The 13,617-nt window shown below is 47.1% G+C and overlaps 1 protein-coding gene across 2 annotated transcripts in view; it reads right to left on the reverse strand.

Annotated features, from left to right (window-relative positions):
* LOC137429045 (tetratricopeptide repeat protein 7B) overlaps positions 1-13,617 on the reverse strand; it is a 164,739-nt gene that overhangs the window by 19,758 nt on the left and 131,364 nt on the right. For both annotated transcript variants that reach the window (XM_068119061.2, XM_068119059.2), the window contains exons 11-12: positions 11,998-12,102; positions 11,543-11,660 (exon numbers count right to left, since the gene is read on the reverse strand). In XM_068119061.2, coding sequence (XP_067975162.2) covers positions 11,543-11,660; positions 11,998-12,102 — 223 coding nt within the window. The remainder of the gene's footprint in view (positions 1-11,542; positions 11,661-11,997; positions 12,103-13,617) is intronic.

Consider the following 13,617-nt stretch of genomic DNA (forward strand, 5'->3'; position numbering starts at 1 on the left):
TATGGTTAAAGGAAATACAAGGATACAAAAGGAAGCCATATTCATGATATTGAAGGATCTTTAATGGCCACTTTTAAAAAAGTGTCAGTGAAACCGGCTTTGTGTCCCCATCTTCTAAAATAAAGCTGTAATAAAGTCCCAAGGACCGTGATAACATTGCTTGGAACAGTTTGTATTTCAAGTGCTGAGATTTATTTTAACTTTACATCCTTGTATGACAAACAAATGCACCTTCAATCAATTCCCAGGAATTTCTGTGGAGGCACCACTTCCGTTGTAAGCCCCTCTTTGGCAGTGAAAATGATGTACTCAGGAAAGATTGTTGATAAAAGGATGTAGAATGAAAGTTTTGACAAAGATAAGATATTGTATAATTTGAACATTTGAAATTCCAGTTTAACTTCTCCGAGTCCAACCATCTCAGAGATCAAACCCAGAATAAACATGTTGTTGCCTAGCGTGCCACCAAAAGAAGCCACATACTTGAATGTCACGAGTGTCACATGGGCAGGTTAAGAACATGGGGATCGATGTGCGTTGCGTGTCCGAGTCAGCAAAAGTTTGTGTTCCTTTCAACTTCTCTACCTTCTCTATCCTCTACATCTCACAAACAACAATCTATAACTCACTTCCCCATCCTCACACGCCTCATTCTTTAGCAGAGAGGTGAACACAGTTACAAAGTAAATAAGTGTAAATTTTGAAGACTCCCTGCCCCTCCCGAGCGGGACACCTCTGCAGCGCGGCTTCGCCAATCAGGCGCGGCCACAAAGAGGGAGATGGTAACTACTCCCCACCCCCTCCAACAGCCATCATGGACCACTCAACTGCCCTTCCAAACCCTGCGGAGAGGCAGAGGGTTCGCTAGTACGGAAAGGGGGGAAGGAATAAAATGAGGAACGCACCGACAGTTCGGTGTCTCTTGGTCTTCTTGCAATCCAAGCGGGTCTTTTGAGCGAGCAGTTCCTTCCAAATCAGTCTTGTCTCATCTTCGTCCTTTGTAAGCAGTTTGAGTGTGTCTTTTCATGAGTTCTGAGCCATTTTGCCTTTCGTTCAAACTGCTTCACCCTTCACTTACTCTCTTCACACCATTTCCACACAGACATTGACAATTCTTTTCTCTTTTACGACTTTCTTTCTCGACGACCTTCCCACCTTTCTGACTTCATTTCTTCTTCATCTTCATTTTTCCAGACTGTTTGCAGCGTTTACAGATGATATATCTGCCCCCGGCAGGCTGTTTTTGCACTCCGGTTACCAGCAAGCCGCCAAAAGCACGAGAATCCGCCGCCACGCAACCATCGCGTTCAGAACGAGAACGAGTGTCCCCATACAAACGGGCGCCATAGAATGGAGGGGATTGACCAGGAGGAGACCACCGAACTACTGAGTTACAGGGTAATTGTAACCTTAACCGGGGTGCAAAATTTATGTTGGGGTGCGTAATAAAACCCCATACTATATCTTTCTTCTAATTCTTTACCCCTCTTCCCAAACCCTGTGTTTTTCCTTATGGTTTCTGGATCCATTTTAGTGTGCAGGTGATAAATCATTGCAATAAGGCATCTGAGGGTAGGTATCATCACGTAGGGGACAAGGTGAAAGTATAAGTGTTGTAAATTATCAGATATGCTTTGCTTTGCCCCACTGAATTCTCCTGCCATTTTCCCACTTGAATTCCTCAACCGACATTCCTCCCGTCATTTCCCACTCAATTGCTTATTGTAATGAAGTGCATCCTGGAAATTTTATTATCTGTCTTGACTTATCCTGCTCGGGTTTGGCCAGGAATAGCGCTCCCAGGACAATTTATCCCAAGGAATAACTAACAGTAGTCAATAGAGTGTGACATGTAGTGTTGGTTTGCTCGGCCAATTAGTAGCCATCACATAGTCATCAGCATGGTTCCCCATCTGCTTCATTAATTTCACAGGTACGGTAAACCAACCCTGGGCGGGAAGATCTGGCCAGAGGTGAGTGTTGTCGACAACGTCCATTGTCTTTTTATAGACACACTAGGTTTTTGGAGTTATCCACCCATGCAGCCATCACAATGATGACATTTATACACATATATATAGTTGCGGATCTCGCAACTATATATATGTGTATATACAGACTTGGCATTTAACATGGAATTTTTTTTTTTTCTTGACTTGGGTTTACTTTCTTAACTCAATATATCAATCTAGTGAGTTTCTATCACACTTTGGTGATTTATTTGTTAAAAGAACCATGTCACTGATTGTCTGTCGCAGCAAGAAGTCAACAACAGGATTATATCACAGGTGGCGTGGCAAAATGTACGGACAGGTGCATTTGATGATTGGCTTCACAGTCGGGTATACAAGGGTTGTTGCGTTCTGTATTAGTGGAAAACAACTGCTGCACGTCTCCAAAAGTTATTGCCGCTTCCTCTGGAGATGGTCCGTCAACTCGACAATGCTGTTTGTCATGGAGTGGTGGCTTTACGAAATTACGGCATGACACAGCGTGCTATTGCTCGGCAGTATGGCATCACTCAAGGTCAGTTGTCCAAGATCCTGAAACGAAATGCTCAGAGGGGTGTCCCTACTCCAATACTGAGGCCAGGACGTCCCCGCAGAACCACAAGGAGGGATGATCGCCAGCTGCACCGGTTAGTCCGCAATGGCCGTACCAAGTCAGCTAATCGGCTTAGGGCTGAGTGGCAGCAACTGACAAATGTGCCTGTATACAGAAGGCGAGTCAACCAACGACTGGTTCAAGCAGGCTATCGTGCCAGGCGTCCCCTGAGAAAGCCACGCCTGACCAGACAACACCGCCAGCGCCGATTGCAGTGGGCCAGAGAGCACCGTCAATGGCAGCCAGGACACTGGAATCACGTGATCTTCAGTGACGAGTCTAGATTTCTGGTCTATCGTCAAGATGGTCACGTCCGAGTGTGCAGACTAGTGCATGAAGCCTACAACAAAGATTGTATAGTGCCAAGAGTCCAAGCTGGAGGTGGTGGGGTGACCGTTTGGGCTGCTTTTCATGCAGGGGGCAAAACTGACCTGGTTGTTCTGAATGGAAACCTGAACCAGTTCAAGCACAGGGCCATTCTGGAAGAACCATTGCTTCCATTTGCTCGTGCAGCCTTTCGAGGAAACTTTGTCTTCCAAGATGACAATGCACGGCCTCATCGTGCTCGCATGATCCAACACTTTCTTGCTGACCGTGGTGTAGAGCATATGGAGTGGCCTGCCATGTCCCCGGATATGAATCCGATGGAGAACTTGTGGGCAGAATTAACACGTCAAATCGACCACTTGGACCAGCAGCCGATCTCTGTGCGTGAATTGCAGCAGGCTATTGTCACTGCATGGCAAGCAATTCCTGTCCAAACCTTGGCAAATCTCGTGAACAGCATGCCTCAACGTGTACGTGCTCTCCTGAATGCTCGTGGGGGTTACACGAAGTACTGAACTGTAATTTTACTGTCCGTAATCCCAGTCGTAATTTAACTTTTGTTTTTGTTAAAAAAAATTTTGGCTAATGCGCAAAATGAAGAGATACTTCTGGAAAACGTACAGAAGTTTAACACAGTACTGTCCATGAATTGAGTTCGATATCAGTTTACATCACTTTCAAGGATCAATTTATTTGTTTCGAAATGTCAAATGTGGTTTTTGTTTCTTTTAAAGGTCACATTAAAGCTACAATAATTTCAACATAATTCCAATGAACTTTTGGTTCTAAGACATCTTGAAAAGTAAGTTCACCCCCACAAAAAAAATATTCCATATTAAATGCCAAGTCTGTATGTTTATATCATCTGTATCATCTATATCATCTGTCGCAACTATATATGTTTATACACATATATATATATATAGTTGCAATATAGTTGCGGATCTCGAGCTCGTCGACGTACTAGGGGGGGGGGGGGGGGTTGGGAGGGTTAAGCCCTGCTCCCCCTCGAGCCAACGAGGCCGCCCCCACGCTATACTCATGGTGGACGGATTGCTGGGCAATTCCAGCCGCCGAGCCGCAGCTAACGCGTGGAAGGGTTAACGGTCACGACCCGAGTACCTTCGACACACGCAGCCGTGAGAACGGGGGCTGAACCTTGCACGAGTTACGCTGGTCTTTATCGCACGAGCGGTTGTGCGTCGCGTAACTCGTGCCATTAGCACGATGAACCAGATTGAGCGGTTTTAACTCGTGCAATGCTAGGCCAATGGTGAAAGGACGAAGATGGCCAGGTTGGAAACAAACCACATTATTTATTCACAAATGTACAATAGTTATGGAAAAGAGGGACACAGTGGAGAACCTTAACAGCCTTACTTACGTTCCCGGACAAGGGCTCTCAGACACGTTCGGGGAAGTGGAGGAAGAGGGGAACACGCACAAAGTGCGGCCGCTTGGTGCAGTTCGCCTGGATGGCTCGTTTGGCGGATAGCCCCAAGGATGTTTGCGGCAGGGACGTCGATCACAGTTGTGCACGTAACGGGAATCCGAGGAGCGTATCCCGAAGTCAGCGAGGCAAGGCGCACGTGCAGGGAGTCCAGGCAGAGGTCGTCAGGGCAGAGAGAGCGTTCAGAGTGCGAATCCAGAGAGAGCATCCAGAGAGAGAGTTCGGGGGTCCGGGCCGGGTTTTATATCCCCCGGAGCCCCACTAGAATGTTCCACGGGCCTCCACTGGCCGCCGGGGGTCACGTGTCATGACAGCCCCTCATTAGTCACTCCCCATAGCTGTCATTGGCCGCCGTTATTGGCCACTCCCTTTAGCTCCCATTGGCCGTTCGCTGCTTACCAGCCACGCCCTCCAGCTCTTCCCTCGGGCCTGCTAGACTTGCCCTAGGCTCATGACAGGCATTTCAGGCTTCAATGAGGCCTACCCTTACTCTACCTGCCTCAATGCATACTACCACTGGGAAGGAGACTATACTTCACATTTAATAAGAAATAACTAACTAAGCGAGGCTACATGTTGTGGTGCGACTAACTATAGGGGGGTTGCCTTTATTTACAAAACCACAACAATATATATATATATATATATTAGGAGAATGGGGGTCCTGAAGCACCAACCTACAGACATTCGCTGATGCTCATTCTCACTCACTACGTTTGTTCGCTGTCAGTCGGCACATTCAAGACACCCCATTCTCCTACTACTTGTGGTGGAAGGGAAAATTGGGGTTAGGGGAATTAGGAAGCGGCAGGAGAGGGAGAAATGGGCGAAGGGGGAATTGGGGGGGGGGGGGGGACTGCATTTGATAATACTCACTAAGTGGACCAATTAATATTTGTTTATGTTTTATTTTAGGGAATAATTTAATTTTCTTCTAACACTCATCACACTTCTAAGTCCCTGGTGTTGGGCTAGCGGCGAGGGTGCCAGCTTAGGATCATAGGATCCTGGGTTCGAATCCCTGGTCGATTGCTGAATTAACGCCAGGGGGGTTGACTCAGCCTGTCATCCTTCCGAGGTCGGCTAATTGAGTACCAGTTCACTGGTAATTCCCTGCTTGTCGTAAAAAGGTGACAAAAAGGGTTGGCGTCAGGAAGGGCATCCGGCCGTAAAACATTGCTTCATAAAGGGGACCAAAAAACAACAACAACCACGGTCCCCGAAAAGGCCAACCCCCGCTTTGCGGGAAAAAAATGGCCTCTAAACGGTGGTTACTCATCACACTTCTAACACTCATTGAGTACCAGCTTGCTGGGATGAATGATCATGGTGTGTACCCCGGTTTAGAATAGGTACACCGTATCCCTGCACATCGTAAGTGCGTGACCAAGGGTTGGCATCAGGAAGGGCATCCGGCCATAAAAACATTGCCTCAAACAGGGAACCATGATTGTCATGGGGCCCGCAAGGCTGACCCCCGCTCTAGCGTGGAAAAATAGCCTTAAAACGATCATTCATTCATTCATTATTCACTCATCACCATCAAGTATATTAACAAACAAAACATCATGTATATCACATCCGCTTCCGGTTTTGTTGGCGAGGTTGCATTTTTTCCAAGCTGTCCACGCTCTCCACGCCATCAGTCAAGTAATTGTTCCCGTTTGTATTTTTGTCAAAACTGTATTTTTATTTTACGGTGTGTGTACCGACTGTGTGTCCCTAGGAAGATCTCGGTGTAAATCGTGCATACCTGTATAAAATCGTCGGGTATTTCGTGCCACGTCTTTTGCGGCCTGGTATTTTAAGTTTCCTGCATTGAGGCTTTGTTTTCTCTCAGCGGTCATTTGTGGTCCATTTACTTTCGTTCTCTCGGTCCCAGTCTTTACATCCCATACTTCCTTGTTTATAATCTTAACTCAAAAAAATAAAATAATAAATAAATAAATATTTCCTTCTTTGTTCTTGTTCATTCATCGACCACGTGTTTTACCCCCATTTCCCCAGATAGTTTTCACGGTTTAGTTTAAAAATGGTTAAACTTTCCCCTGAAGTGCTGTATTCTGTCATATATTATAACACCTTTTTTTTCTTCTTCTTCTTTAAAAGATTGCTTTCGACTTGCTCACCAAATCTCTTCATTTAAAAAAAAATTCCCATCTCTTATAGTTCCTCCTTCCTACATTCCCTAAACTCACCTGCATTCCACCCTTCTGCAACATTTTCAAACGGATCTCTGACTTGAAAATCACAAGAAACTCATTTTGCAATAAATGTTCGTTTCCCATTATTCGTCCAACACTTTCTAAAATCCAAACTCACCCCTCCCCTCCTAATTTCCCCATCACCCATCCCTTTCAAATCTCTCCCCTTGCCCCTTCCCTCCTAAACTCCCCCCTCCACTCATAAACGCCCCCTCACCCTTCCTAAACTCCCTCCTAATCTCCCCCATCACCCATCCTTTTCAAATCCTCCCCTTGCCCCTTCCCTCCTAAAGTCCCACCAAGCCCCTCCCCTCCTAATCTCCCCCATCCCTTTAAAATCCCCCCCTCACCCCTTCCCTCCTAAACTCCCCCTCACCCCTCCCCTCCAAAACTCCCCACTAGCCCCTCCCCCCCTAAACTCTCCCCTCGCCACTCCACTCCAAAACTGCTCCTCACCACTCCCCTCCTAATCTACCCCCTCAGCCCTCCCCTCCCAAAATCCCCCCTCCCCTCCCAAACCCCCTTCCCCTTCAAATCTCCCCACCCTCCTATTTTCTCCAATTCTCCCCTCTCACCCTTCCTCAGTAAAGCATCCTTCCCGCTTCTTCTCCCTTCCAACTCTCACCTCCATCTCCCCCAACCTTCTACCTTGCTCTGCCCCCCATCAAACAACACCTCACTGTGCCTCACCCAATCACCATCAAACCTTTTGTCAGCCTCATTCCTCCCAGCTATTCTGAAATCTCTGACACACTATCAACAGCTCTCCCTACCTCCTCCTACTCCTCCTCTTCCGCATCTTAACCTACCCCTCCCCCCCCCCCCCCCTGTTCGGCATCTGATGCTCCCCCTTCCTCTTCATTAACGTTGTGTACCTCAAACATCCGGGGCCTTCGCTCAAACTTGACCGATCTCTCCATACAGGTTGCTTCTGACAAACCAGACTTGATCTGCTTAACAGCATGTTTACACTTTCCCCTCAAGTTCTGTATTCCGTCGTATATTATAACACCTTTTTCTTCTTCTTCAAAAGGTTGCTTTCGACTTGCTCACCAAATCTATTCATCCCAAAAAAAAATTCCATCTCTTACAGTGCCTCTTTTCTACATTCCCTAAACTCTCCTGCACTCCATCCTCCCTCCAGCGTCCTTAAACATATTTTTGACTTGAAGGTCACAAGAAACTCATTTTGCAATAAATGTTCGTTTCCGATTAATCGTACACTTTCTAAAATCCAATCTCACCCCTCCCCTCCAAATCTTCCACATAACCCCTCCCCTCCAAATCTTCCCCATCACCCCTCCCCTCCAAATCTTCCCCATCACCCATCCCTTTCAAATATTCCCCCTTGCCCCTCCCCTCCAAATCCTCCCCATCACCCATCCCTTTCAAATCTCCCCCCTTGCCCCTTCCCTCCAAAACTCCACCCACACCCCTCCCCTCCTAGACTCTCCCCACCCTCATTTCTTCTCAATTTCCCCCCTCTCACTCCCCCTCCTCAAAGCGTCCTCCCCGCTTCTTCCCCCTTCCAACTCTCACCTCCATCCCCCCCAACCTTCTGCCTCGCTCTTCCCCCTCCTCATTGTGCCTCACCCAATCACCATCAAACCTTTTGTCCGCCCCATCCTTCCCTTTCTCCGAGCTATTCTGAAATTTCTGACACACCTTCAACAGCTCTCCCTACCTCTCTTCCACATCTTACCCCACCCCTCCTCCCCCCTGTTCTGTATCCGATGCTCCCCCTTCCTCTTCATTAACGGTATGGACCTCAAACATCCGGGGCCTTCGTTCAAACTTAACTGATCTCTCCATACAGGTTGCTTCTGACAAACCAGACGTGATCTGCTTACCAGAAACTTTCCTCCTTCAGGATGTCTCTGATTCCTTAGTATCTCTCCCGGGTTACTCCCTCCTCCGGTATGATAGACCTGAGCCTCGTCCTGGAGGTGGGGTTGCTATCTTTATCAAAAACTCTCTTCCTCACTCGCCCTGCACTGCACTCTCTCCACATCACCCCCAGGAATACCTCTGGATACGGCTTCCCCTTCGCTCCCACCTCTTGTTCATATGTGTGTTGTACCGTCCACCAAACAGTGATGACTCCATCTACATCTCGCTGTCTGATAATATGGACCAACTTCTATCTACTCATCCCAACTCTCTCTTCCTCATATGTGGTGATTTCAATTGTCACCATGCCAGTTGGCTGAGTGTGGGTACCTCTCTCACCAGCCATGGCTCCTCAGCAAAGGACTTCTGCGACTCACTGGGACTGACACAATCTGTCAATTTCCCGACTCGTATCTCAGTCAACGGAGCATCTTCTCTTCTGGACTTAGTTATGACTAACTTCCCTGAAAATGTCTGCTGCTCTTCTTCTGCTCCAATCGGCTCATCTGATCATGTGCTTGTTAAGGTGGACATCTCTCTGACCATTCTCAGAGAGCCTGCTCAGCGTCGACGAGTTTGGCATTTCACTCAGGCCAACTGGCACGGTCTTCAAGCAGCCATCAATCATCTGGACTGGTCTCCCATCTCTACCACCTCTGACATCAACTCATCCTGGGAATTCTTCCAAAGTAAATTGCTCTCTTTCATGCACAGATTTATCCCATCTCGTCTTCAGTTGTCATACCCTTCCTCCCATCCATGGTACACGGAATCTTGTGATGAGGCTGTTGCCCAGAAACAACTTGCCTTCGTCTACTGGAAAGCAAATCCAACGGAAGGAAATCTCATTTCCTTTCACAAAGCCCGAAACAAGTGTGTGTCCATCCTCAGGAGAGCCAGGAAACAATATCTCTCCGTTCTCAAGACTGAACTCTCTTATCTGTCTCCCTCTTCCAAATCCTGGTGGCGTCTGGTCAAATCTGTTTCTGGTGTTTGTTCCCCTTCCATCCCCTCCCTTACCTCAAACGGCTGCACAGCTGACTCCACACATGAAAAAGCTGAATGCCTCAACTCTGTGTTTGCCTCAAAATCTTGTGTCGCAAACCCATCCCTCTCTGTACCCACAGTACCCAGTCACACTCAGCTGCTCCTGGACTATGTGTCCTTCTCTCCTGACAAGGTGGAAAAGTTCCTGTCAATCCTCGACTATGATTCTGCAACTGGACCAAACGGCATCAGCCCACGGGTCCTAAAATCCTGCTCTGCCGCTCTTTCACTCCCTCTCTCTGTTCTTTTCACACTCTCTTTTGCTCAAGGTCATCTGCCATCATCTTGGAAATCAGACAACATTACCGCCTCACACATAAACAGTGCAAAAACAGATCCTTGCAACTACAGACCAATCAGCCTTCTCCCAATTATCAGCAAAGTCATGGAATCCATCATTGCTTCGGATATGAAATCCTTCCTCTTCTCCAATGGCTTGATCTCTGATCATCAATTTGGTTTCAGACCAGGTCATTCTACTCTGGACATGCTGTTTCTGCTGTCTCAACAATGGATGGAGGTCCTCAATGCCAAACAGGAAATCAGAGCTGTCTCCCTTGACATATCATGTACCTTCGATACGGTCTGGCACCCCGCTCTGCTCACCAAACTGTCCTCCTATGGTATCCATGGAAATCTCCACGCATGGCTTGCGGACTTCCTCTCTAATCATAGTCAACGTGTGGCCCTGAATGGGTTTCTCTCATCTCCCCTTCCTGTTCAGGCCAGAGTTCCCCAAGTCAGTGTTCTGGGCCCTGTGCTTTTTCTGGTCTTCATCAAAATCCTCTCTATCTCTTTGCAGATGACTCCACTCAATGCAGCTCCATTCCACATCCCTCAGATCGGCAGTCTGCAGCCTCCTTACTCTCTGCAGACCTGGACAAAATCACAGACTGGTTAAACAAGTGGAACATGTCTTTCAATTCTGACAAATCTCACACTCTTACTATGTCTCTCCAAAAAGACCGACTGGAGAACCCTCCCATCTACTTTCTGAACAATCCTTTCCAAGAAGTTCTGTCACTCAAGCTTTTGGGTCTCACGATCTGCCATGATCTTTCCTGGGAAAACCACATTTCAAATCTGGCCTCCAAAGCCAGTCACCGACTGGGCATCGTCCGTCGTGCGGTCATTCCTGGCACACCTGAGCTCCTCACCACATACAAGGCTTTCATCCGCAGCTCAATGGAATACTGTTCTCCCCTCTGGGCCGGTGCTCCTGCCTCACACCTAGCTCGGCTTCACGCTGTTGAAACAAAAGCTTTCAGAATCATTGGAATCTCCCGCGATGAAGCTAACTCTGAGGGCCTTTCACTCACTCACCGCAGGCAGGCAGGTGGTCTTTCTGTCTTCTACCGACTCCTCTCTGGCCTTGCCCCCCCAGCTCTCTCTGGGCTCTGTCCCCCAAATATTCCTGCATGTCACACAAGATCTGCCAGCAACCCTCTCATGGTTAAACTGCCAAAATCAAGACTCTCTGCTCACCTTCACTCCTTCATTCCTCTTTACTCCCACCTCTGGAAGAAACTCCCCCACTCTCTTTAATCCCACTCCTCCCTCCAGGTCTTTAAAACAGGTGCTAACCACCATCTCTTGTCTTCCCCCATCCAAAACCTTGATCTCTTCTACCCCCGTTAATTCAACCCAGATCCACTTTTTTTTGAAATCCTGACTTCTTTCTTTCCTGGAAGTTCTAGCAGTGTCCATGTGTTTTATACCTTTCCCACCCCCCCCACACCCCTCTCCCCCCCCCCCCCCGCCTTACCATGCCTCCTCCCCCCAAGCCTTCTCCCTCCCACGGATCTTCCATTGTCCCTGTTCTCTGCTGTTGTACTTGTGTGCTTCCCTATCTCTCCCCATCTTGTCTCTCGCTCCCGTTGTTGTGTGTTTTGTGTGTCCATTTTTTTTTTTTTGCGATTGATGTTAGCTCTTGCACAAGCCTCAATCTTGTATACAAAAAAATAAATAAAAAATGAGCCACAATCAATGTAGAAACGACTCACGGCCATCAATGCTTTACCATCTGTGGCCTGTAGACTGTGCACCAAACCAAGAGCCATGTAGCCTTTTGCCTGGAACTCTCCAGCAACATCTCCCAAATCAACAACCTGCTGTGCAAACTTCTCGGCCTCCTCCAGCTGCCGGCATTCAGAAACGCAAGTTGTGGATTCATATTTCAGTACACAAATGGTAAAATGGAGATAAGGTCATCTATGCTGTGACATGCCTTCAACCCAAAATAGACATAGATACCTTGACATACCTTGACCTGACATTGACATTTAAAACATACATACAAAGAGACACATCTTGACATACCTTTAATAGAAACAGCATCCCCAACCTTTAACCCATAATGCTGTGCATTTGGACCAAGAGGAGTTGTCCAACAAATAAAACTTGATTTCAACCAAGTATTACTGGTATTAGGTTTGTCAAGTTCCCAGGTACAATGGCACTAAATCTTCAGCTCACCCAGTGCAATGATCCGATGCAAAGCTTGGCTGCTAGAAGAGGTATGCTGGGATCATCACTGGAAAGTTTGATGCATTCTCTCAGTACCATGACTGCCCTGGAAGCCTGCAGTAGAACGTACAATGAATTTCATCGTCACTTGTCAAACGTATCTACGTAAAGAGGTCGCTCAAACGACAGGGCGGCCTCAAAATCGCTTTACCCCTGCAGCCGTGACCTCTTTTGCACAGGTGACTCCACAAATGCTACACAAGATGTCGAAGAGGACGAGGAGACAAATTCAGTGATGCAAGGACAATGATGGAGCACATACCGCTACAACTAGAGAGTTCATAGAAACCTTACCCTGCACAGTCTTGAGAAAAAAGACGCATGAAGAAGCTTTAAAACTCTTGCTTTGCGTGTTCGAGCACAATCTATACTTCCGACGAGCCGCGATTCTGTCTGAATCTAGATATTCCCCAAAGCTGAGAGCACAAGCGGCACATTTGATCGGTCGAGATGGCAAAAATGGCGTCATATTTTGCCCAAGTACAGCACTGCTAAACTGGAGGTTTTTGGAAGCGACAAGACGATTTGTGTTCTCCAGAGCGCATCAAAAGTCACGTTATTGTCTACATGTATTATATATACGGTATATACACACACACCCGTCTAAGACCTGCTATCACACAACAGATGACCAGAAGCAGAGTGTACGGCATGCGTTTTCTCCCAAAACAAAAAGATGTTGTGTTCAATATCAATGAGAACACAGAGACGCATTAAACTGTGCTATCAAATGATGTCGCGCACACCGACGATGTTGACACTTGAAATTCCATTATGTGTATGAAAATGTGATGGAATATTAATAAACTAGTGGGGTCACCCGTGGGAATCCCATGGGCATGGACGTGTGTGACATTTCGACATATTGACTTAGATGCTGCACCTGCACATTCAGTTTCACAAAATGGTTACTGGCAATTTATCAGATGCACAAATGATGTAATCTACACAATGTATTTACTTCTGATAACATGTGAATGCAAGTGTGTGCACACCCCCACACACATATGCACACACACACATATATAAACACATACTCACACACACATATATATATACACACACACACGTACACACACATGTACACCGACACACATGCATACACATACACACACATATATATGCACATATGCAGTATGCACGCATACACACACATGTATACACACACACACACACACGTACACCTACACATGTCCCACGGCACATGTATATATCCCACATCCCACATGTATATACATGTTTAAAGTGTACGTGCGCCTTCCCCCTCCCTTTCCCCCTCCTCCCCCCTCCCTTTCCCCCTCCTCCCCCCTCCCTTTCCCCCTCCTCCGTCCTCCCTCCTCCCTCCTCCCTTTCCCCCTAGTCCCTCCTCCCTCCTCCCTCCTCCGTCCGGCAACGCCGGGTACTTCTGCTCGTAACTAATAAAATAAAAACGAAGAAATATCTCTCAGCAATTTCCCGTCTGTTAATTTATATATTTTACAAATGTGAATTACACGTCCATGCACACGTGAAATGGAGTTTGTTTTTTCACACGTGAAATGAACACGTGAACCTTTACTTCCGGATAAT

This window comes from Myxine glutinosa, chromosome 6, assembly GCF_964187855.1.
Source record: "Myxine glutinosa chromosome 6, kmMyxGlut1.1, whole genome shotgun sequence".
NCBI lineage: Eukaryota > Metazoa > Chordata > Myxini > Myxiniformes > Myxinidae > Myxine > Myxine glutinosa.